The sequence below is a fragment of the Lissotriton vulgaris genome, chromosome 3_1 (genome assembly GCF_964263255.1).
Source record: "Lissotriton vulgaris chromosome 3_1, aLisVul1.2, whole genome shotgun sequence".
Classification (NCBI taxonomy): domain Eukaryota; kingdom Metazoa; phylum Chordata; class Amphibia; order Caudata; family Salamandridae; genus Lissotriton; species Lissotriton vulgaris.
The window spans coordinates 1,525,147,684-1,525,174,756 of NC_141689.1; the positions used below are offsets into that span (position 1 = coordinate 1,525,147,684).

Genomic DNA, 27,073 nt, shown 5'->3' on the forward strand with positions numbered 1-27,073 from the left:
TATTGTTATTACGTTCAACACATTCTAGACTGCGTTGTAGAATTTTGAATACTGATTTGCTGACAGACAATATTGTTTATGTTTTAATCAAGAAACTCATAAGAGAGATACGTAATATTCGTGTTTTGTTTTTATAAATAAAAAGGCGCGTTTTACGTTATATTGGTGGTAAACGTGTGTCCGCAAAGGCGAAATCTTTCGGTATTAAGGGGGCCGAGTTGTTCGCATAGCGAAATTTAGTCTCTTTTCTCTCTCTATCAGAGGCAGGGGTGTGTGTGCTGTGGCACTGACGCTTCTTTCATGTTCCCGGTTCTGTGAGTCTCTGGAATTGAGCGGTATGGAGTCGCTTTACCGAATCCCGTTTGCGGTGCTAGAATGCCCCAACATCAAGCTCAAAAAGCCGTCCTGGTTACATATGCCCTCTGCCATGACAGTATACGCTCTGGTGGTCGTGTCCTATTTCCTCATCACTGGGGGTGAGTGCTGCGCGAAAGACTGTTCTGTTAACACAAGACATAGAACACCTAGTCGCCTTGTCAGGCGAATGCTAAACAGGGAAATAATAGACTCTCTTTGCATGAATCTTCCTGGGCATATATGAACGAGCTGTAAGCCAGAGCACATATGGCTACATCTTTGTACATTGGGTAACTTTTTGCATGTTTTAAGTAGGACGAACCGGCATATGTAGATTGCACGATTTGTCCGGAAACCCAGGTGTTTGAGCCGAAGCTGGGACCAAACAGGCAAGCGTATAGAGTGGCATCATTAACACATTGCACGCAAAGAGAGTGAGTACAGTAAACCTACGGATGATTGATTGCTGGTATGGCTAAGGCTATCTAATGGTTCAATGTAAAAAGACACTCCACGTACAACCCCCAGGATTTCGTTCAGTAATCTAATGAATTCTTGAAGTTGTGGTCAGGATTCGCCTCGATTGAGTCAATGGAATAAGGTTCTAGATAACATCGGTTTGTTTATCGAAATACTGGACTAGAACTTGCTGTCACAATGATATGGGCCACCTCGTAACCTTATGCACAGCAAAATGCAAGCTTTCGTGCACTTGGCTTGCAAGACACCTAATACTAAATGGCATTCATACCACGCGGTTACTTCATCCTTAACCATTGTACCATTGAAGAATGTAGATACTGGCTTGCTGCCCCCCAATGCACTCCTCCCCTCATCCTCCTAGCAGAAACAAATTTAACTAGTATCTATCACCTTCTTCATCCAACCGGCAAGCATACCAGTACACCACACTTCTTGTATACACTCCCAACCAGAAGAGTGCTTCAAAACTCTTTTTACTCTCACTACAAATATGGCAACACAGCTTACAATGGGGCTGTCCATCCACTCATTGTACATTTTATCGAGAACATTTCATACTGAAGCACTCATTCTACAGTCCTGCAATACATGTGTGTAAGTAGGCCGCTTATAGAATGCAAATCGATGCAAAGGAGCAGTGAGCATTTAAGTTGTACAGAGTAGGGATTCACAAGGCAGTGAAGAGAAGGGAACTCCATTAAGTAAGGAATAACAGAAATATGTTCAGGTGTACAGCGTGTGAAAGAAAAGCGAGCCACACGTGGGGCACAACTCTTCATTAGATGTGAGATAACAGAAGAAGTTACACAGGCATGGGGTGTTGCTTTAGTAGTTGGTTCTTTATTTCTCTTCGGAAGTGGAGGTAGAACAGAGAGGTAGCCAGACCGAAATTGGAATGTAGTACCAGATTCTCATTGCCCTGCAGAAAAACTGTAATCTTTTCTTCTCCTTATTGCAATTTCTTGTCTGCATCATGGCAATGCTACTGCCGGTGATATGAACCTGGAGACCTTGATATATTCAGTTGCGGTATAGTGCTTAATATTACCTCCTGAAAATTGGTGCAATACACTCTGAAAGTGATGCTTGGTTTAAGAGGTGGAATACAGCTCTTTGAACAGAAGGTGATACTATTGAACCTCGATAGCCCTTTGATTAGGTGGGCCACAGCATTAAGAATATCTTAGTTTATTCAGTTTGGACTGTGGGACTTAGGCGAGGAAGGCACTGCCTCAGTCGAGATGTAACTAGACCAATGCTTGGATCACTTTTCTGGAGTCAGATTTCAAGAGTAAAAGTGTCACTTTGCAGAGTATGAAGAGTTGATGACGTTTTCAGCCTTCTTTGCAATGTTGCACCACTCCACTTTATACCAATTCACTCTACCCCACTCTGCTCTCCAATGCCGCAAGCTGCCACTGAATTCTCTGCCACTCTGCTATGCGCCACTCTACTGCACTCTACCCCAATGCACTGTACGTCACTACTCCCTATGCCACTCTGCCCTGCATCGCTCCACTATACGCCATTACACTCTACACCAATCCACTCTGCACCCTAAACCTCTGCCCCCTACTCTGAAACAATCTACTCTATTCCAATCTACTCTACGCCACTGCACTCTACAAGTCTATTCTGCAACACACTACTCTACGCTAGTCTTCTCTACCCCATTTCAATCTACGTCACTTTAATCTGCACTACTCTATGCAACTGAGCTCCACCAATGTACCCTACAACACTGCACTCTATGCCACTTTACTCTGCTCCAATGCACTAGATGGCGTGGATTGGGCCCAAAATTAACTCAGCCAGGGTTAAGTCCTTTTTTTCTCGCTAAATCCTTCACCTAAGTGATGGATCTTGTTGAGTTGTTTTAGGAGCCAAGGAGCAAGTTAGATATCTAAAACTTAAGTTCATTAACAGTTCAGTCAATGATGAGTTGTATTGCTATTTCAAAGTTTTATTTTTTATTAAGAGATTAGTAAAGTTGTTTTCTTTATTTTTGGTCTTTATTTAGTTAGTCCACCAATCAAATAATTTTACAGAAATGTTTTTAAAAAAACGGTTAGAACAAAGCATCCTAATTATATATTTCATTAAGCGTGTTCCATAAAGGAAATATGTTCCCTATTCTAATAATCAAGATCAGAGCCTTAGATTTTAAGAACCCATGCAGTGTTCCATTTGATAGAAAAGAGTGAAATCAAAGGAACAGTAAACTTCAGAGCAAAATTAGAGTAGCAGAACATCCCATAAAGATTAGTTTATAAGACTCAGCCGAGACTCAATAAATATAAATAGATGAGCATACAGTTGCAGTAGCAAATTGTCAAATCAAAATAGCAAAGTAAGGCAGAGAGGAAAAGAACAGTAACAGTAGCCACAACTGTCAAAGCTCTGGGTCTAGAGCAATCCACCCAAGAAAAAGCGTTGAAACTACCTAACTAACATGCACTAATATAAAAGTCAAGAAAACATTGTAGCAGACCTCTTCCTCCACAAACCAATCAGCGGACCGAGTTCTTCAGTAAGCAGGTTCAGGTCCTCCTTTCCCACAGAAATACAGGTCCTCCGTTCTCCCGGAAATACATGCAGATTAAACTTTTTGTCGCATGGTTAGCTAGGTCTTGTGCGATAAGATTCTGGAAACACCAGGCATTGTTCCCATAGACTTTAAACATAGTTTGACCTTCCACATATAAATTTGTTTCACTACGAGAACAATGAACTACTTAATTGAAAGGCAAAATCACTGTCGGGTAATGCAATCTTTTACACTAATGGGCCTATTACAATGTCTCTGACACACACTGTGGCAGAAACGGGACCGACCGACCTCCAGTCATCAGTCCCAACCGCTTAATTATGATAATTCTCCCATTTCTCTATGAGAGCTTGTGTTACAGCCATAACACAAGCTCCAACAGAGAAATGGGAGAGTGTGTTAATCCCTGCACCCCATGGCACGCACCGCAGTTATTAACTGTGGAGCACTATAGGTGCCCCTTCCACCTCCATCCGGAGGTCGCAAGTGAAAGTGGCCCTGCTAGGGGCCCCCAAACACGCCTTCTGACAGGGTTTCCAAGTCGGAAAGGTCAGAGTTAAAATCCTATACATAAGGCGCTAAAGGTACCCCCAAAATATTTCTTTTAGGTCTAGAGGCGGGGGAGAACTGGAAAATATACTAGGAAGAAAACCTCAAAACTGAACTATCTTATTTCGCAGATTGGTATAACTCAAAAAAAGTTTTCTTCAAGGACCGCGCACAACCAAATCACAGTATACAAGAAACAGTAATTTTCATTTGAATTAATTTTTATTTATCATTTGAATTTTTTGGTATACAAGTCTTTTCACAAACCATTTTTATATTATTTTTAAATTTTTACCATACAAAACAGTGACTGACAATTCATCATTTCCATATTAAAAATACTTATCACAAAAAAATAATGACAGAATATATTATATACATGTGTTAATATTCAACCCCCACAAAAACAATAAAAAAAGGCTAGATAAAACAACTTTATACACTCACTCATATCAATCTCACCATACAATCTACTCATGCACACAAACTCTCACATTCTAAAAGAAAATCTAAAAAACAACAGAAAAAAACTGAGTTTAATGGGCCCAGATAAGAGATATTATTCAAATATTGGCCATGGGCACCATCCCCAATTTTTTATTGGTTATCCTTTTCTTTTCACAAGTTATTCTATTCAAGTTATATATGAAACCTAAGAAAGTTGAATGATTCTGCAGTTATGACATCTTTAAACATGTCATTCTAGGGTCAAGCTTCTAAATCATGGGCACGTTTACAGCATTATCGATTTCCCTTCTAGCTAGGAAAACACTTGTTTCATGGCCTTAGTATGCCTACATGAGTAACAATGATTACTTACTACAAGTTAGCACATTTCAAATGCTTTGTCAGTTTAATGTTAAGTTTTGCTCTTTATGGCACATTTAGCTTATTATGTTAATTTTTTGTCCTAATTTACTCCATTACACTCTATGCCACTCTAATCTACTGTGCACCACTGCACCCTACGCCCCCTCACTTTTCGCCCCTTTACTCTGCGCCAGTGCACTTTACCCTTCTCTACTATACACCACTGCACTCTTCACCACTGCTGCCTACACCACTCCAGCCTAGGCCACTCCACAACACTTCACTCTACGCCAGTTCACTCTACTCTTAAACAATCTACTCTACAACACTCTACTCTAAGCCATAGTACTCTACTCTGCACCACTGCTTTCTACCCAATTAATCTGTCATTTCACTTCACCCTGCACCACTCAACTCTAGACCACTTCACTCTACTCTGAAACAATCTACTCTGTGCCACTCCACTCTATTCTACGCCGCTCTACTCTACACCACTCTACTCCATGCCTCTGCACTGTACACCATTGCACTTTATTCTGTGCTACACTGTGCCACTCTGCTCTGTCCTGCCCTCTACGCCACTGCTCCAAACCACTGCACTCTGTTCTGCAACACTCTACGCCACTGCACGAAACGCCACCCTATTCTTCTCTGCGACAATCTACCCTCCGCTACTGCAATCTGTTACCCTCTACAAGAATATCCTCTCCACCTCTGAACTCCACGTCGCTCTGTGCGTCGCTGCACTGTATGCCACTTCACGCTATGCCGCTCTACACCATTGCACTCTGTCACTGCACTCTACTTCACTCTATTCTACTCTGCACTGTTCTGCATTTTGACACTGCACTGCTCAACTCTAGTCCACTACACTCTGCATAACTCCACACCACTCTAATCTATTCTGCCCCACTGCACTCCACGGTACTGCACTCTACACCACTGCACTCTACGTCTATCTCCTGTACACGTCAGCACTCTATCCTGCACTACACCTCTCTACCCGGTACCACTTCACTCTACTGTGAAACAATCTACTCTACATCACTGCAATCTACACCACTCTGTCACAGCACTTAATGCTAATCTCCTTTGCACTATTTTACACAAAACCAGTGCACTGTACGCCACTGCACTCGACTCCAATCGACTCTGTACCACTGTACTTTACGCCACTTCACTCTAGGCCACTCTATTTCACTCTACGACTCTGACACTCTGCTTTATGCTATACCACTCCACTCTAACACACTATGCCACTCTACTCTACAATATCCTACTCCACTCCAGTACTCCACTCTGCAAAACTCTATGCAACTCTCTTTATGCAACTTCATGCCACTTTACTCCCCTCTGTTGTATGACACACTGCTCCACTCTACGCCACTCCACTATATACCACTCCACTTTGTGCCACTCGACTGCACATCGTTCTACTACACTGTATGCCATTACACTCTCCTAACTACTCATTTCTATGCCACTCAGCTCTACTCTGCAGTACTCTACAACACTCTACGGCATGCCCTCTATGCCACTCCACTTTATAACTTTCCGCTATATTCTGTGCTACTCCACTCTGGCACTTTACTCTACACCACTGAACTTTACTCTACTCTACACCCTTCCACGATGATACTCTTCTCCCTCTACAACATTCCACCTCACTCTACTTTACCCCACTAACTTTTAGCCACGCTGGTGTACAACATGGCTGAAATATATTGGCAAAGCTAGTCTCTTGCATAAGCAAGACCTATTGGCTTTACAGTGCTTATTGGAATAGTCCCCACAAGCAAGCCAATTCAGGGCCCCAGCAGCTTTTCCCCAGATATCTGCAGGCGCTTCTTGAATGCCTGCCTTAGTCCACAGACCCCTCCATTGCAACCACAAGAAAGCGGAACAATACTGTTTCAGTGAGTGGACTGTTGAACATTTTGAGGCCCTGTAGGCTGGAGCTCAGGTTTGGTTTGTGAGGTAAGATGCCGCTTTTTGACTAAATACAATAAAGATACGGTTGTCTGTTAGTAAAGACGGAAATGCATACTTCATTGAGATCAAGACCCAATGAATTCAAGGTGCCCAGGGTAATAAAAATACGAGGTTCAAGTTGCAGAATTTCGTAGGATTCCCTCCTCCAGGATGCTTACCTTGTACACATTTTCCGATAAATTAAAATATTTTATGTGTGACAGTTTTTATAATTCAATGCTCAAGCCTTTTCAAAACAACTCTCCTGATTGACCCTGTATGTATAGTAATTCTAAGAGCTGCTGGATAGTACTGTCTGTATAATACACTCCACATGGACAAAGCAGGGCATACACAGCAGAAGTTATTTTAAAGTTCATGCGGGTCTTGACTAGTAAGGTTTTGCCATTTTGTGGCTGATAATAGATTTGCATTTATCTATAGCCAGACCAGTCATCACCACGTTTCAAATACTCATTGTTACTGGAGCATTTTTTTAAAAAAAAAGTAGGCGAATAGACTAAACTTTGGTGAATGTGCCCCTTAAGTAATCAGCCTTCTTAAAAGACGCACTCCATTTAATAGAGAGCCAGTGTTTCTTATCACTAGGTTCAGACAACAATATATGCCAGAATTTAATAATCGTTCCAACTTTTTGGCTCTGATTTGAAAATCTGAGAAAACAGATTACTGATCTGTCTTTTTTTTTTACTGCTTTCTTTCTTAAAGGGGCATTATTTTGATCCCTAGATCCTAGCAATTCGTGCCTGTAGCGAAGATCATCTTTTCCCCCTACTTTCTGAGGCATATGGTCATGGTACGCCCTTCGTTCAAACCTGGAGATAGTTTCAGTAGCGACTGGCTTATATTCATCACTAGAAGGGCAATTACGGTTTGCTTGTATTAGATCATCATATGAAATTGCATTAATAGTACTGTGTGGATGAAAACCTTGAGGAATCCAGAATGAAAACTTAAAAATGTAACTAGCTGTAGGATGTAATTTGGGAACTTATTCTAAGTTTTCTCTAAAAAGTGGAAAAGTAAAATAAACCCACCAACAACATTCAAGACCCGAATGTTGGAAATGCCTAAATACTAGGCCAGGTTAACTCCTTGAAATACAATTTTTTGTATACAGCTTTTCTTAAGGCCCACTTCACTGATCTTCATGGCAAAGCTGCTCGAGTTAGAATCTAATCAACTATATAGACCTCTTTAAAACGGAACTTTAAATCGGGCAGTCTTTAATTGTGGTGCATTTAATTGATACTCAAAAGAACCACTCTGAACTCCTTCTTTTTGTAAAGTCCCAGACGGCCTTTGGACACTTCTTTCCCACCACCCCATCTTAAAAAGTCATGCCTTTTTTACAATTTCAGTGCCTTGATTGGGCTGTTAGTTTGTCACAAAGAAAAGGTATTCCATTTTATTAGAGATGGGTTCGGCAGGAAACAGACTTTTTGGTAATTTGAGTTTCTAGCACTTCTGGCTAACAGGCAAACATGTTCATATGACCCACGCAATATTTCATTGCCTATTTTACTTTCTGACATTAGAAGTTTACATACCAGCAGTCATTCTGACAAAGCATTACGGAACATAGTATTTTTTGCTCTTCCACCATTTTATTTTTTAGGAAATGTGCATAAAGTTTATCTGTGTAACAGAAATTTTCTTCCAGGTTTTGCTTACAGCTAAAGACTGTTTGTTTGTTCTAGATCCCTATACTTTTTTGTAACAGAGTGAAATGGTGGAAGAAAAACAGCCACAAATAAATAACTGTCATAATCAGGATTATGTCCCTGCCGTCCTTTTAGCCCAGCAGAGACTTGAGTCTATCACAAACGGTGAATGAAGCCTGCCTCGTTCTTCTATGAACACACTTCTTCCCGGTTTGCTATGCCATCTCCACTTATGAAAATTCACCAGTTGCTAAACATCAGCGTCCTTAGTTTTGGATCAATTTAACACTGATATGTCTTGAATTCTCATCACAAAGTTTTAATTAATTTAATTATACAATATTACTTATGTGAAGTACATATATGTAATCATTAATTCATTAAAAACCTTGTCTAGCATACAGTTGTAAACTTGTAATCCTGAAATTCTGTATTAATGTCTAACTGGAATACTTGTATTTGCAGGCATCATCTATGATGTAATTGTGGAACCTCCCAGTGTAGGATCAATGACAGATGAAAACGGTCATCAGAGGCCAGTTGCCTTTTTAGCATACAGGTACGGTTTTATGTTTTTGCTGAAATTATAATTTGCACCAATTTCTTTTTAGAGCTATTTTGACATTGTGTAATAGCTGTCTGTTTTCTTCAACTCTGTTCACATTATCTTCCACTTTCTTTCAAATATTTAAATGGCACCATAAAGCAAAACGAACTTTTTAAAATGTTTCTCGTACTTGCAGCATTTGAGTCGAGAGCTGATAACCTAAAGTGATTATCTTTTAATTTCCTCTCCCCGGCTTTCCTCCAAACACCCCCGTCCCTGCCCAGTCTTCCTGAGCCGTGTTGGAAATCACTTCGAAAAATGCTATGGTTCTAAATTCATCAGGCGCTATAATCGTATTAAGTAGGCCTCCGGGTGCCTTGTCAGTGTACTTATAGGTTTATCATCAAGTAGCAGACCAAGGACTTTCAAATGCCTGAGGCACCCATTCCCACAAAATTCAGAGAACATAAGTTTCAGCAGAAGTGCACATTTACGCGAGTTTGTCCACAGCATAGGTAATGGAATGGTGGATTGTCTACATAGCCAGCAGCTTCCTTTTTCACCATACCAATCTGTAATTGTAGATGCACCACTACCAATCTTTCTAGAAACATCAGCATGGCTGCAACCAGTGTACATAATATTACTTTGTCCTTGGCAAGTGAAGGTCGCCTCTGGGAAAGTATGACCAGAAGGACAAACCTAGAATCGCATTTTCTCTTAATTGTGTTCCTTGCTTGGCTTCACTCCCTAGTGTCTTTGTCTGCAAACAGTAACCATAAATAAACCTCTTTTTGATAAATACTTGTTTTTTTCATCCAGTAGCACCTAATAAAACATAGCTTGGAAAGTAAAGCGATAACAAAGGGGATGATGAGTGTTTGATTGAGCAAATCAAACACTCACCCCAGTCAACTGATCTGGGTTTAATCCATCATCAATCTTTAGCTCACTTCACCACCCCAGTTCAGACATGGCCATAAGCAAATCAGTTTGACTCTGTGCCTCATGGGAACAGTCCAGCCCTAACTGCCAAGCCATGTCTTCCCTTGGAAAGTATGGCAACATTTCTATCACCAGTCACAACGTTCATCCTCATATGGCAGCTTTATAAATATATCCGGATCTTGTCACTTCACCCCGCCCCTTAAGTTAAGTACCTGTAGTTCATCCATGGCCCTAAATCTTTTCATGCCTATTGGGCAGCCCCTTCCTTTATAGCTGAATTTGTCAGCAGCATGCGCCAATATTAGTTGGCACACATGTTGGGACCTCTGGCTTGCCCCACAGTTAAAAACATCTCTCTCTGGAATCCTTAACTCTTGTTACCCAACTTTTCAATATATCTCGATGGTTAATAATCTCCCCAAATTCTTAATAGTAGATGCTTCGATCCCTTTCTCTGTGTGATTCTCATTACATTATTGAGCAGGCACTGGCTCTGTCCAAAAAATCCCTCGGCCTGGGGCACTCCCACACCATGTGAAGCAGAATTCCTGTTTGTCCGCATCTCCTGAGGCATAAATAAGAGTTTGATATTCTCATTTTTCTCAGCCTAGATCTAGTATAGCCATTTCAACTGCTCTATTTTGAGGCTAGCTTTAGTTTGCAGGGTTTTTCCAGAGCCTCCCTCTTGGCGTCGTCTATTTTCACAATATAACATATAACCCCCCCTCAGCCCCCTCCCGCCAATATCTAAATCTGGAAATCATACCAGAAGTAATATTAATTGTGCTATTTTAAATTCTTAGACTCCTTTTAGGTAAGGCTTGAATGAGGTACTGTTTGGGTTTTGAGTCCCTTTCGTATTATTATGGTCATAGTGCATATGAACCTCTCAGCATTTGCCTACATAAAATTATTTTGGATGGGTGATACCTGGGTTCCAACGCCTTAGACGCTGGCCCCTCACCATATGTGAGCTCTGTCGATGTGTATAATGTGCTCACAAAGTAGAAAAATCACGTTTCCTATCTGTTGTTAATAATGACTGTACATATATTGACCTTCAGTGTACGTACACTGTATACTTTTTTCCCCCCAGAGAGAGGCTGTAGAGTGAGGGGCTTCTCACCACGGGTAGCCCCAGCACCTCGACCTGGCTCTGCCATCTCTCACCAATTTTAGTTATCTTCTCCTGTATTAAACCAATTATCCTGATCATCTTTAGGGGTGCATTTACGTCACTAAATGGTTTTTGACACGTATCACTAACCAGGTGATCGCATTCTTCAGGTAAAGATCTGAATGCAACATTTGTATCCGGAATATTTATTGGACTGCATTCGATTCCCATAGGGGCCCTGCGCAGCATGTTCCACTAAATCGTTGCCTGTGCCCTTTTCGACCTGCAATATGGAAGCAGGATTTCAGATATTTTTCAGAAATACAAACCATTGCTTTTTTCTTCAGCCAAGCAACCTTATGGCTCACAGACTTAGATCCTCGACATGCAGTCATAGCCGATTATGGGTAGCTATTTTTACTTTTTAATTGTAAACTGCTGTTCATTAATTTCGTAGCTGTACATAGTGCTGATACTGTTGGTCTGCTGTGCTATATAAGAATATTACATACAAAATATATAGAACTCTCCACACCTCAGGTAAGCAGTACTGGTTCCAGTGTGTAATAGAAGATGTACTGACTTAACAGTAAGGTTTTTCCACTTCCAGACTCTTGTACAATTCCACAATTGTACAAAAATATTTCTAAGCCTCCCCCTGTTTAAAACGTATATGAAAATAGGAGTCAATGCCTTCTGCTTATTTTGATGTGCAAGCATTTGTCTGTAGTATGTGTTCGAATTGTGCATGAGGATATCTAAAACCTCAGTCAACAACTGCATGGCATTAGTCACTGAAACTATCAGTTAAGTTGATAAAAAATAAATGATGAACTTATTTAGATTTTTAAAATGTAAATAAATATTATTATTTTTTTTTAAAGTTAGCTGAAAGGTTATAATCACGCTCTGTGACTTGTGCATGCTTTCCAGAATATTCAGTTTCGCTTATTTCAATATAATGAGACCTGCATGTGCACATTTTTTGGTAGACTTGCTTTATACCTTTTCACACTATGTTTTGTTACACATACCTAACGTGCTAGCAATAAATGCCTCTGAAATGTGTGAACTTATTTCCAAGTGGCAGTATGGCATATCTCCCAGATGATGAGTTGCATAGGAAGGCTGAAATCCACATATTGGGTGTTCAAATAGGCCTAATAACTGCTGGCAGTGAGTGGTTAGCGGTCTTATAAGAAAAGCCTAGATTTGGAAATTCTCTATCTAGATAGTGATTGCTTAAACCCTGATCTCACCTCCGGTAACAAAGCTACAAAAAGTTGTCTAGCACTCTAAATGTTCAGATATTGTAAGGTGCTCTTACTGTGCATATGTTATTCCATTGCAGTACAGGGATTGGGAAACATGCTGGGTGAGAGCATTCATTATCTCATGTGAAAATCCAAGATGATATTAGTTATTAAAAAGGAATAAGTTAATAGACCCACAATTGACTCAAGGAATAATGTGTATGGTTCCTCTGCCCTCCCCGCCAATGTAATACCTCCTATGAAAGTTACATGAGAGGTGTTTAGTGCTTGGTTTAATCTATGCGCTGCAGAAGAACCTTAAATGTAGAAGTGCATTAAGTAAGCAACATATAAATGCAAATTACAACTACAAGCTGTAGCCAGACTCCCAGCAGGAAATAGATTATACAATGTGGGATTTTCTCACCTATTCATAAACAGTTTAATATTTCTGCCCCTGTGCACCTTTTAAATTGGATAAGGTACTCCTTGCTGTTATAGAGAGATTGCAGGTCACAAAGGAGGAGTTCTGAACGCCAAGTACCAATATATTTCGTGGCACTCTGAGGTGATTTTATTCTCTTTTTAGCATACAACCAAAGTATTGTGTTCCTTAGTATACGTGGTCACACCATCACTTTTCCCACAAAGTGTATGTTTTTTGGGCCTTGCTCATTCACATGAAAGAGGTAGTCGCAGACATGACGAACTAACGTGGTAGAATCTCTAGTGTGAAATTAAACACACCAAAAGAAATTCGTAATTTGTTGCAAAAACACATTAGAATCCGTTTAATGTAAATCAAGGCTGTAGCTCAGAGTGAGTAATAACATGCAAAGATTATTTTTCCTTTAATGAGCTATGTGCAAAAAATAAGCACGTTCCCATAAATGTTTTGCTTCTGCAGGTCACTGTTCAGTTTAGAAAAGCAGAAACTAACAAAACGCGAGTTTGCCTTGTCATGTAGTTGCAATGATAATCTGTGACTTTCCTTTCACTTTGGTTATTTACTTGGGCAGCAGGCATTATGAGTCACCACTCAGCTGTAGTACGTTATTAATACATACGAGTAGAGACATCACAACTATTAAGGGTATTTGAGACAGATTTCTATACTGGGTTTGCAGGCTTCAAAGTATTATAAGTATATGCATTTTCAGTTCATTGACCTAGAAAACGTGCTTATGGCGTGCAAAGTGGTCTGCCCTTTTTAACGACAAAACAGGCAATTAAAAAAAAAATTGGTCACAATTAAGTACATTAAACTGACAACGCCACTCCTTAACCAAGTTTTATACTGAAAGAATAAAGCTGAAAATGTGCTCCCATGCATAGTCTGTAACATCAAAGGCAATTTAAGGATTCACTTTAAGAATTCTGGAAGCGGCACGTTCACGCTTGGCAGTGTCAATCAGGCAGTTTATTATTTTCCTGCTGACTGAGCAAAAATCCAAGAACGTTTCTGCATTTTTCAAAGTTTTTCTTGATTGAGAACTTTTTTTTTTTAATTTTCACTTGCTCAACATCTTAAGATGTTTAGCTCTATTTTACACTGCTTTTTTCAAGGCAGAAGTCGGTTATAGGTCTGACGTCAGCCAAGACCGTTTGATTTCACAAAAATGAAATGTATAATATACTTACTTAAAGGGGCTTTCAGCCGGGGGCGTGGCTTGCTAGCTATGCGCATGGACGTGCACCGCTAGAGCTCCGGCGTCGATCGGGGCACAGTCCTGTCTTAATTATCCTGGGGACATTTGGGAAAGCTACCCAACGGACCGGAGGCGAGCGCAGATCCCCTGCCTCCCTCGCGTTGGGCGAAAGTGCGGAGGAACGGCCCGTAAGGCGGAGGCTGCGGCGGTGAGAACCTCGGCGGAGGTGGGCCCTGAGAAGCCGGGACCCACAGTGAACAGCGTGGCTGACTGGGCTGAATCTCCTGCCCCGAAAGTGCCGGGAGGCCCCGGTTGCGGTCGCGCTGAGCTCGAGAAAATACCCGGGGCGTCACTGAGGGGAGGTGGAGGAGGGGCCCCCCCCTCCCTCGGGGGTGTCTGAGTGCGTAGAGGAGGCGCGAGACGGGCGCTGCTGCAGATACGGCCTGGGAGGCCCCACCAAAGCAAGGAAGACTGCCGTGTGGAGCCGCGCTCCCCGAGCGAGGGGGAGGGGGTGCCCCAACTTGGTGCGTTTGCCCCCCTGGACTTGGGACCACTCTGACCCCCCTGCTCTGGGGGAACACAGGAGGCGCTACACGGAAGAGAGCAGGGAACTGGTTGTGGACTTGCCACGTGGGCCTGGAAGGTTCGGCTCGGAGGAAAGTGGACGCCGCCTAGCGTGGACGGTGGTGGGCACCGGCGGCGATCTCGGCCTGGGGCCCCCTCCGCCCCTCCCCCCACCCCACCCAATTCCTCGTGGGCGGTTTTGCTGACAGCGGAGTACATGGACTGCACAGCCTGACGGGGGAGCGCGTGGGGGGCCACGGCAAATCCTTTACCCGATCTACTGTGTTGATGAGGCGGAACCTGTCCGGACAGTTGGACACAGCCCATTAGCGATAGACCCCACGTACTGCTCTACCTCGGGGTCAACGCTTATTGCGCTAATGGTCTGTAAGGGAGCGAAACAACCGGAGAACTCTGGAGGACAGCCAACGGCCACCACAATGCCACCAGTAGCAGACGAGGGGACGCCGCCGCAGCTCGGGACGGATGGACCCCACATGGATAAATTGGACATTTATCCTGAAGGAAATCAGGGACTCCAGAGCGGTGTTGAAGCAGCAGATGGGCACCCTGACGACGAACCTGTCCCTCCTACGGGCGGACCATGGCGAACTGGCTGACCAGGTCAAGGAACAGGGCGTATCCATCGTTGAGATCATGCCAACGGTGGCGGAACACACGTCCTCCATAAGTCAACTACAGACCCAGATGGCTACCCTTCTGGGCCGGGTGGAGGACGCAGAAGGGCGTAACCGCCGCAACAATATCCGCGTCATAGGTCTTCCGGAGAGATGCGAGGGCCCACGGGCGGCGGACTTCATGGAACAGTGGTTCTGAGAATACATAGCGGAGGAAGGACTCTCCCCCCACTTCTGCATGGAGAGGGCACACTGGATTCTGACGGGCAGGCCAGACCCCGGACGACCCCCGCGCCCGCTGATAGTGCGGATTCTGAATTATCAAGACAGGGACATCCTGTTGCAGAATGCCCGTGAAAAGTCCCTTATCCAATACGAGAACCATAAGATCTCCCTATACCCGGACTATACCAACATGGTCCAGAAGCGCCGATCCTCCTTCTTGGACGTGAAGAAAAAACTGCAGTCCGCTAATCTCAAGTATGCCCTGCTCTTCCCGGCCCGCCTAAAAATCATGCACGACGGGAAAACACACTTTTTCGAAAGCCCCACCGATGCTGAGGAATGGTTAGAGGTGATGGGCATCGATGGCAGCCGGGGACCCTCGCAGACGTCGGACGATCAAGCCGGTCTCGCAACTGGGGCATAGCGGAGGCCCCCAAGCCACGGCGGAATGGAAGAAGCCAGGGCCCGTCGAAGACACAACAGAAGAAGCAACGAGACACCTTGGAGGTGGCGGGGTCGTTCCGGGAAGACTCCCAGAAGATATTAACCGATTCGGAGGACAGCATGGTCCACTCGGACTCGGACCTCAGTGTACTGCTGTTCCCTAATGTCATGCCTGGCACGGCGGACAACCTGATGGATAATTGCGGTGGAGATGGCCAGACTTGCGGCAGCTGAAGAGCCCGAGAACCGTATTGTATTTCCTGCTTACCCTGATTGACTATTGTATGATTGCTGTGGATTACTTTGTGGAGGGAGGCAGGGGTAACACACGTAGGGACCACAGCCTAATTTGGTACTTATCCTAATGTATTGTCCTTTTGGTGTGGTTGAAACACAGGTAGTTGGTAGCTGACACACGGGCGATTTACATATTCTTGTTGGGCACAGCCAGGTTTTCGAGCTGCGCCGTTAGTGTTCTTTTTTGTTTTTTGGGAGGGGGGCGGGTAGTCTCCGGGTGGCAATCATGTGGGGTACGAACCGGTGGGCGGGTGCAGGTGCTTGTCAGGTACACATGTGACCATGGCTGAGGTAGCGGGGAATTATAACATTACGACCGTGAATGTGAGAGGACTGGGATCGGTCCAGAAGAGACATAGGATACATGCATTCCTGCTGCGTCACCATACGCAGATCGCGTTCTCCAAGAATCCCTCATTTTGCCGGCTTCAGAAGCCGTGAGATGGAAGAAATGGAGGGGTGTGATTCTATCCACAACGTACTCCGCATTCTCTAGGGGGGCGACAATCTGGATCCGACATGGCACACCCTTTCTCGAAGCGGACAGGAGAGTGGATGATCAGGGGCGGTATGTCTTAGTGAGGGGCACACTAGATAACTCTCCAGTAGTGCTTGGCTGTGTGTATGCACCAAATTACGAACAAGAGAAATTTTTGCAGAAAGTGAGTCTGGCGCTGGCAGACTGGACGGACGTTCCCTGGATATTGGGCAGGGACTGGAATATGGTCATGGATGTTGATAAAGACAGGTCACACCCCCCCCTTGCAAATGGCGGGGGTCTCTAGATTGACGGAAGTGTTCTGCACATGGGCAACGGGCTGGGGCTTGAGGGATGTCTGGAGGGCATCTTACCCAGAGAGTAGAGAATATTCCCATTACTCATACACACATGCGCTCCACACCAGGATAGACAGGTTTCTATGCTCTGAGGGCCTGATTGCTAGAACAGACAGGCCCCACTACCTCGCCAAGACCTTCTCTGACCATAGACCCCTGATGTTCGCCCTTCGCTGGGGCAGAGTTCCGACCCCGGTCCCCACCTGGCGGCTAGATCCGCTCCTATTGGAGGATGGGCCTTTCGGTGCGTCCATAGCTGAGACGCTGGATAAATACTTTTTAGAAAACTGGGACACTGCCTCCTCGAACCTGGTGGTCTGGGACACCATGAAGGCAGTGGTTTGGGGTGCATCGATTGGACAGGTAGTGGGGGCCCGGCAGGAAACCTATCGGAAACTTCCGGACATAGAAGACAGACTGAAGGTCTTGCAGATCTTGCAGACTGAGGTGGGGATAGACCCTGCTAAACGAGAGGCTCTGCGGCTGGTGAATATAGAGCATGCTGACACACTTGAAACACTGCGAGTCATAGACTACAGGGAATATCTGCGCTGTCAGCACGCTGAGGCGGATAGATCGGGAGCGCTATTGGCTCGCCTGGCGCGGGAACGTTCAGACATCCCGGTAATTACTAGGATACGGGCACGAGATGGGAGGATAGTAGGTGCACAGACAAACATTAACCTAGCATTTTATGACCACCTGGCCGCTTTATATGCTCAGCCGGAAGCAGTCCGTGATGACCGGATCGTGGCCTTCCTGTCCGATCTCCCCTTCCCTGCTCTGCCGGGAGATGCCCAGAGGGAACTCGGAGGCCCCATAACGCGACACGAAATCCAGACGGCTATCAAGTCGCTGAACCGCAATAAGATGCCAGGCATGGATGGCCTCCCGGTGGGGTTCTATGCGACGTATTCGGACACCCTGGTGCCAGTATTGGAGAGAATATACCGAGAGGCGCTGACGGAGGGCCATCTGCCTGAAACCACGATGCAGGCGTTGGTGGTCTCCCTGCCGAAACCCGTAAGGGACAGCTTGGACTTGGCAAATTATAGACCGTTGTCCATGTTGGCAACGGAATATAAAATCCTTAGTAAGGTAATAGCTCAACGACTGCAACAACACCTCCCAGCGCTGGTTCACAGGGACCAATGCGGGTTCTTGCTGGGCAGAAGCACCTCCATTAATATACGTAGGTTGCACGCCCTTATGGCATCTGCCAACCCTGAACTCCCTAAGGCGGGCTGCGTAGCTTTGGACCTCCGCCATGCCTTCGACTCTCTGGCCTGGCCATTCATGTTTTTAACTCTGGAGAAGTTCGGAATTCCGGCCTCCCTCATAGCATGGATTAGATTGCTCTATACCGTCCCCACGGCCAGGGCACGAATGGGACGACCTATTTTGGGAACATACGCAATCCATTGTGGCACGCGGCAGGGATGCCCGCTGTCGCCGCTGTTATTCGTGCTAGCTCTGGAACCCCTGGCCATAGCCCTGAGACCTACGATGGAACATAGAGGGATACTAAGTGGGGGCACTCTGCACCTCCTGTCCATTTACGCGGATGACATCATGTTGTTCCTAAGGGACTTGGAGGCTGATCATGGTCCAGTGTATGACATTTTTGAGAGATTTTCTGTTATATCTGGCCTTACTATCAACCCTGAGAAGTCCACTGGCTTTTATTTTAGAGCTACCCCAGATCCCGGAGTCCTGAGGTTTGGCGCTGCAGTCCTTCCGATCGCACCGGACACATTTAAGTACCTGGGGGTGCAGGTTTATCGTCACCAGGAGGACCAGATTGAGGGGAATGTCAAAAAGGCCGTGGCGAAACTTCGGGCCTCCGTAGGGTTCTGGACGACGTTACCCTTATCCGTTGCGGGCAGAATTGCACTCTCCAAGATGGTGATGCTCCCTAGGCTATATTTCTTTGTGAATATCCCAGTGTTTTTACAGCAATCCATCTTTGACGCCCTAAACTCCCTGCTAACCACTCTGAATTGGGGGACGGACAGACGTCGTATAGGACTGAGAAAACTGCATCTGGGAACCAGAGCGGGCGGGACGGGAGCTCCAGATTTCCGAAGCTATTACTACGCAGGCCAACTCCAGTGGCTTTCCTACTGGATAGCAGGACGGAACCTACATGAAATAGGGTACACGGCCGACAGACTGAAACGTGGGGAACTCCATGCCTTACTCCTTCCTAGGAGCCGCATCCCAGCGGACTGCCACCCACTTCTCCACACAGCTCTGAAGATTTGGCGGAAGGCACCAGCGTACACGAATGCGACGGCGCCATATGCGCCCAACATTCCCCTACTGGGCATACCGGCACCGCAGGGCAGACTGAAAGATAGGGCTCTGAGGCGTTGGTCTGAATCGGGCGTGAAAGTGGTGGGCGACTTGTTTAGTGACGACCATCTTCTTACACATGACGACTTCCTACAGGCCACGGGAGCTCCCCCCAGAATGTACTTACTACACGTCACAGTCACCCACTATGTACAGAACAGATGGGCTCCTCAACGCCTCCAACCCCCACAACACCATCTGGTACACTTAATGTATCTTATGGGATTAGGAGGGCACTTGGTACGCTGGTTGTATGTGGGAGTTGGGGCTCATGCTGCGGTATCACTCGCCACTCTTCGGAACACTTGGGCTCAAGATCTGAACCGAGACATCTCGGATACGGAGTGGACCACAATGCTGGAGCATCCCAGACGAGTCTCCCGTAATTTCCGGTTTATCCAAGGGATGATTTTACATAGGGCATACCTGACCCCTACTCGCATACATAAAATGTTCCCTAACTCCCCCCATATCTGCCCACGTTGTGACGAGGACGAGGCCGGGCTCATTCACATGCTCTGGTCGTGTCCTCGACTCCGTGGTTACTGGGCGGAAGTGTGCCGGACACTGAGGACGGTCACGACCCTCCCGGTGCCGGAGGAGGCACAGTGCTGCCTCTTGGTGTTACGCAGAAGGCCGAAAGAACTGAAGGCTCAGCTGAAATTATTGGATATGGCACTGCTGCTTGCGCTTAGAACGCTCACCATGAGGTGGAAGTCGCGCAGGCCGCCCGCTGCACACCTCTGGCACTCAGAGATACTTAAGTGGGGACGGGTGGAGGGAAGAAGCGAGAGGCCTTAGGAAGTTCCCTATCTCCTTGGAGTGGGAGGCTATGCTTATCGCAATGGAGGGGGAAGATCAAACACAGCTAGGAGACGCTGAACAGGAGAATTAGCTGGGAAAAGGTATGATGCGTTGGGTACGCAACAGCTGGCCCAAGCCCCACTCACATACCCATGTGTTACATAGCGCTATACGGTGGAGTGGTCCACGTAGTGACGCACATTAACGCCTTTGCTCACCGAGATGAGATCCATGGTCACACTGACATCTCAATGATTGCCCATGCTGGACAGACGGGAGACAAATTGTTTGTTTTTGGATGTAGGAGGGTGGGTGGAGGTGGGCGGATGGGGGGTTGTTTGATTGATGATATTTCACTGCCTTATACAATGATTGTCACGACAATTTGAGTAGAATACCTATGTAATGTATTGATACACCGTGGGACAATTACTGTGATGCGAAATGGAGATCTGAGTTGGGGAGAAATCATAAAAACCCGGCTGTAACACTTAAAATAATCAATGTAATGTTCAGATTGATGCCTATCAGCTGTGAATAAAGAATATAAAAAAAATAAATAAAGGGGGCTTTCAGCCAGCTTTCTTCATCCATTGGTCTGTTCACATTTGTTTTCCGCCCTACTACTGCATACAGCATGGGGAAGTGGGTCAGCCGCTGGTCACTGGCTAACTTCCATTTGAGAGACTGCATTTTGCTCTTTCACAAGGAGCACAGCCCCACACAATGTAGTTCCCCTCAGTGCCAGTGTTTTTGTTTGTGTTTAATCATTACCTTAGTGTTGCCTAAGTGTTTACAGCTGAAGTTATTAACATAACATAACATAACAAGTGATTGCAAGATGGTTTCTGCCAGCTTTTCACACCACAGGACACATTCCAGCTTTGTCAGTTCCTGCCTCCTCCTGCTGATAATGCTGTAAATTAATTTTGGAGCTGCCTTTGTAAACTGATTGCTGCTGTATCAGAGTATACCACACGGTGTCCATTTAAATATATTCTTTATAAAGTAATATCTTTTTGAAGTGCACACAATGAGATGCATTCTTAACTGCATTCCTGTATGTATTCCAATTAAGGACTCCAGCTATACTTATAAACCAATTTAATCTGTATGTCTTGCTAGTTTGCTTTCAGAGCCCTTGTATGCCGTGCTTATAGATTTTTAGCTGTTACATTACGAAATGAATCTGTGCTGTGCAATCACTTTGCAACCCTATTTATTTTTCTATCTGCATCTTTGTGTGTCTGTCAACCTCTCCGTCTGTATATCTTCTATCTACCAGTCTGCCTTCTGGTCTATCAACCTGTCTAGCTTTCTACGTTCTCTCCATCTAGCTGTCTGTCTCTATATCTATCTATTGTTGCAACTTCTGTCTTTTCTTCGGTCTGTCTTTGCAACTTCTATCTGTCTTTGCAAAATATCTGTGCACATCTATCTATCCCTCTGGGTCTGGCTTTTTGATACGTTTATACAAGCCTCTCAATCTAGGTTTTCAACCCTCTCTACCGTGTTGTAATAAAGACTTGCACAAAAAAAATCAAAAAAGAGTTAGCAAAGGCAAGAGCGTAGCAGCCAACACCAAAGTAACTGGCTTTTTTTTCAATATAAAGCTTTTTTTAGGTCGGTTGTTTGACCTTTTTGATTATACAAAAATTATGCTTATAACATAGTTATATATACAGGGTTTTCAGGCTTCATCCATTAGCCTGGTGTTGTCATTCCCATTTTCCTGTCGCCCACAGCCATTGTCTGACTTCACTGTGAGTTACATCATGCTTCCCTTTCAGAAGGCGCACATCAATACATACAGTGGTTCCCTTTAGTGCCAGGGAATACCACGGTAATGCACACTTTTTTTGGATCAAAACATATTTTGTCCTTTACAAAATGTCTTTTTTTAGATTGAGGGCCTAGCAGTTTCCCCAACAATAACATTTTGCAAAAACCAGGACAAACCAAAATAAGAATTGACAAAGTAAAGAGACTGGCAGCCAATGCCAGACCTCTTGGCTTTGCCAGTGCTTGTTCAGTGCTTTCTAGCTCAGTGATGTCATTTGCCCAGATTTGTTAAGTACTCATACCTTCTTTCTTAGATCGAGGTCTTTCTGGTAGAGGATAGTTGTCTAAGACTAACAGCCACAGTGTGTGGCCAGGTGTTCGATGTTCACTCCTTAAGGGGCTAGTAAATCTTTCAGGCGATGTTTTAAAGAAAACTCTGGGAGATAACCTACCTCGGCACAAAGCTGGGCGTGCTTTGCAAGTATCTGGTTAAGAGACTAACCTCTACATCATTGCTGCTCCCAAGTGTGTTAATATCAACCTCATTCAACATTAAGGGTATCCCTAATCTTTGGTTCTCCATTGGGGTCCCCTTCCACATCAAGATCTTTCTCAACACTTAGGACTTTGCCATTGTTGTGGGTGTTGATGTCAATGACCTTGATGTTAAGTCGCCTCACTCACCAGAGTGAGATTATCCTGTCCAGGAAGGTGATGAGGTCTCTCTCTCTCTCTTACTCTCACTCTCCCTGTTACTCTCTCATTCTCACTCTTTTCTAAACCAGTGAAGCCGTTGGCCTAGGAGCTTGTGCCCATTCTGTATTGTAAGATTTTTTGCAATCTGCTAGTCACTCCCACCAGAGTGGGCTCCCCGGTGATGGCAGAATTACTTCCAAACGTACATGCCACTCCTCTCCACCGCCCAGTTGCTTTTCAGGTGTTTCTTGACAGTGCAGCTGCGGCAGATGTCGAATGCTTTAACATATGCATTGAGTATGCTTTGGCCCGTCCAGATTATTGTCTCACCTTGTACTGTTGGCTGTGTGGTGCTTAGTTTCTCTGCCAGTGGAGCGTTTGCAATGCACGAGGGACTATTTGACACCCAAAAGTACTCAACCTTCACAGATTCTGTATCTCATACATGCATTGTATACAGAAAGCAATGGCTTGTACATATTTTTTTGAAGCAGTTACCTTATTAATGTATTTGTCAGGACTTTAATTTGATCTATCACCACTATCCAAAAACATTACTATCATCTACACGACAGCCTTTGTGCATGCCAGTTTTAGCATGCTTTGCCACGGAGCCAGGCCTATTGGCCATGCTAGTTGAGCAAGGGTTCGCTAGAACTACCCTTAAAAAAACGACCTAAAATCAGAAATATCCAAAAATTATTGTTCTCTTTTTTTTCTGACAGTCCATTGCCAAAAACTTGATTGATGCTGCTGTTTCTGAATTAATGTTGCATATTCTATAATAGTTATAAACACCAAAGACATATCAGCGCTGTTATTGTCAGACTACAAATTGTATTCTAATTGAACACGTTGTGCAGCAAATTCTTCTCCTCAGCATTACCTTTTTTGGTTGAAACTGCTTATCTTTTTCCCGCAGGGTGAATGGGCAGTATATCATGGAAGGACTGGCATCGAGTTTCCTGTTTACCATGGGTGGCTTAGGCTTCATCATTTTGGACCGGTCCAATGCTCCAAACATCCCTAAGCTCAACCGGTTCTTGCTGCTTTTCATTGGATTTGTCAGCGTCCTTTTGAGCTTTTTCATGGCACGCGTGTTTATGCGCATGAAATTACCGTAAGTAGTTCAATGGGGGCGGGGGCCTGTTTTGTGATTCTGCCATCTTTAACTTTCTTTTCCAAGGGAGTGTGTTGAAAAAACACGGATGCCGTGCAAGGCGATGTACCATTGAAATTGAGAAAATATTTTTTTATTTCGTGATGCTCCATTCTGCAAACTATAGCTCATCTAGGTATATAGGTTTTTTAATGTCTTACAAGACTTTGGTGAGGCAGAAGCATTTCATTTAATAGCAAGTTCCCCCCGATATGCAATGATTTGCTATATATTTTGAAATGGGGTACTACTGTATTGCAGAGGCGATTCAAGTTGTGTATTGTATGGCCATGAAGGAGCATTGTTCTCATGTACCGATGCAGGTTATGATCTTCTATATTTCATTACACTGTTCCTCGAACTGGTAAAAGACATTTGTGCATTTTGTACAGTGTCTTAAGGGGGGATGTTTCACCCAGCGCCTTGGCGTTTCATGTATTGCGATAAAGTGACAACACATTTGGCTTCTTCCACTTGAGATGTGCCAGAGGAAGAAAGAGCTCGATTGCCAAGTCTTAAATATCAACTGTTACATTTTGGCAAACACTACCGCTAGAGAGCAAAGAGCCATGATCTGAAGGCCTCCAGTCTAGGGGACATAAAAGACTTAGTAATGAAAGAGGGCTGATCTAGACCAGCTCTTCTTGAACCCCAGCTTCTCGGAATGGAAAATGTGGACACAATGCAAGATGTTAAAAATACACACACAGAGAAATGTACCTGCATAAGAGCAGAGGATGATGGGTATTCTTTCTATGGCACAGAAAACCAATGCAGCTTGCCTTCGGCACTAAATGGGCAGTCATTTATGGGACAATAGCTGAAGTTAAGATATCATGCGCCAATCTAACTTGTAGAATGGCATTCCATGTCTTAGCAACTGATGTTCCTGCGTTCTGATGCACTATAATTTATGGGCATGTATATTCATATAGATACTTTTGTGTCTATCACACATTTGTGCACTAGACTGCTATCACAGGACTGTTGTTTGGGCAGAGTAAGTCGCAGTGCACATTCATTTCAATTGCCATGATAAGTGGGACATGGGTTCTAACAAATACTATCTCTAGCGCAGGACATTATCATGCCCCAAAACACATAAAGGATGTTATTGCCCCTAGCCCTTGAGAGTTGTAATCTGTGTGGATGAGGTTTATCTGGTGTAAATGATTCCTGTGCCAAAGAAGGAAATGCTACTCTCTAGGGTTTTTGATGCTTTTCAAATATGTAACTACATCTAAACCCATTGCATACATTCAGCAACGGAGATTTCCTGTGAATGGAGGTGTGGGTTTTTGTTGCAGTGGATAGTGCTCCAGGCCCCTAAATAAGGTGTCAAAAGTACTGGAGGTTTTCATTAACATCTCGTTAAAACCCTTTTGAAAGGTGTTTTTATTTCGAAAATAGTTGGAACCTTGTTTGGAAAATCTAATTGCAAATACAAATTCGCAATGTTTTGTAAAGCGCCTCAATGAATTGCTTTTTATATGCCCTTGGTCCATCATTAGTAAAATATTTGGCTAGTGGACAAGTTGTGAGGCCTTTTCTTGAATTTCTGAAGTGTCAGCTGTTTCCTTACAGTATCCTGTGTGTGGGCGGTTTACCAATTGTACTTTTTTTTTTCTCGAAGTTTTATATAGCACAAACTTAACCCAAAAGCAGAGCGCTTTACATGAGCACTAGTTGCGTTACACGAGGACACATTCATTTTTGTTAGGCCAATGGTGTCAAAGGACTAGTTCTATTGCAGTGATCCTAAATAAGAGTTACTTAAGGCAATGCAGTCTATCGTGACAGCAAGGATCAGCAATCCAAAGTCAATCTAGGAGTTGGAAGGGGTTAAAAGATCTGATACAGGGTGGACCAGTAAATAAGATTAATTGATATTCGTATAATGTCAGTGCTTTGTCTTAAAATAGAAAAAACTTTTATATAAACCAATTGAAGAGGTGAAGATAAGCTGAATAAAGAAAAGCAGATAGGCCTTTCTGATGCGGAGGTATGATTCCAGACGTTAGCATATAGGTCCCAGGCTCTAAGCGCTCTGAGGCTCTGTTTGGGCTGACCATGTTATCTGCGGGGGCGTTGGAGTGTCTAGCTTTTTGCAAGAGGTTTTCTCCCTCAAAGGGTGCGAGGATTCCTGCATGGGATGCGGATGCAGGATTCATAGCCTAACTTTCATCTTGAATCAACCTCTGGTATCAGGGGGCTGAAGCCTCAGTGGAGTTTCCAACGCCTGAAGCAAAAAAAAATCTGTCACTTCAAAAAACGAGTATTGCAAACATCCACTAGTCAAACAGACAAGGCCCTCACCCTTATAAAGCCAGTTCTGCTTTCATGAAAATCTGATGGAGTTAATGGAGGAGTCTCTCAATCAGTTCAGGACACAACTGGGGGTGATATATAAATGTAACTATTGCCTTACATCTTTAGAGCTCTGTATTGCAAGGATCTCCTGGTTGTGATCCACCAGTCCGAACTGGGAACTGTTCAGATTCTACTGATATGAACAGTCTAGGCCTTACTGCAGGTAAGCTCTTCTCTTCATACATTTTCCTGAACTGAACCCTAGTCTGGAGGAAGATTAGCAATCCAGCTGATGTTTCCCTTCTGATCTGAAGTCTTCTTTCTACACTGGTATGCAGATCTCTCATTTCCAGATGATCTTCAGCAACCAAGTAGTGGTAGTGGGTGGTGGGCTAGGATAAGTACTTGTGATACTCTGGCCATAGTCCACCAGAAGGGCTGCCTTGTTTAAAGAGGGAAATGTTTGCTGACCATGCCGAACATGGACATATTTCTAATAACAAACACAACAGAAAACAAATGGAACACAAAAGTGTACTGGCATGATTACGGCAAGTCCTGTTTGTCCAATAAAAAGTAAGAAGGCAGGACGAGGCAGCCTTACCAAATCGGGCAGGGAACTCTAGATCCTAATTGGTGACAATAGAACATTCTGTAAATAAAATGTATGTTTTGTAATGTGCAAAAATGTTGCTCTTTAATATGTCACTTTTTGTGTTGTAACTATTTATTAATCAGATGTTTGTCTCTTTTTGTGTAGTAAATATTTACTGATCAGACGTTTGTGTATTTCAGGGGTTACCTAATGGGCTAGAGTGCTTTTGAATGGAGCTCACTGAGTGGGATTTGCTGCATGTCGACAACAGTCTACAAATAATGACAAAAGAATACACCGACTCAACATTGACGAGATTTAAATAAGAACTGCTCCCCATTTCCGCTCAAAGAAACTGAAATCTGGATCATGAGTGACTCTAAAACAGACTTAATCTTTTTACTGGTTATAACTTCTGTATTCTGTGAAATAAAGTGAATTTGTTAATGA

The 27,073-nt window shown here is 44.1% G+C and overlaps 1 protein-coding gene across 1 annotated transcript; it reads left to right on the forward strand.

Moving 5' to 3' along the window:
* Positions 1 to 264: 264 nt before the first annotated feature.
* On the forward strand, positions 265 to 27,073 carry OSTC (oligosaccharyltransferase complex non-catalytic subunit). Its single transcript, XM_086962007.1, has 4 exons — positions 265 to 476; positions 8,869 to 8,962; positions 23,482 to 23,679; positions 26,824 to 27,073. The coding sequence occupies exons 1-4, from the start codon at positions 338 to 340 to the stop codon at positions 26,840 to 26,842; spliced, it is 450 nt and encodes a 149-aa protein (XP_086818133.1). The 5' UTR covers positions 265 to 337; the 3' UTR covers positions 26,843 to 27,073.

Excerpts from the sequence above, each read along its gene's own strand:
- OSTC (XM_086962007.1), top strand. The coding sequence starts at position 338 with ATGGAGTCGCTTTACCGAATCCCGTTTGCGGTGCTAGAATGCCCCAAC. Across the intron at positions 477-8,868 it reads CTATTTCCTCATCACTGGGG|GCATCATCTATGATGTAATT; the intron begins GTGAGTGCTGCG and ends TTGTATTTGCAG. Across the intron at positions 8,963-23,481 it reads GTTGCCTTTTTAGCATACAG|GGTGAATGGGCAGTATATCA; the intron begins GTACGGTTTTAT and ends TTTTTCCCGCAG.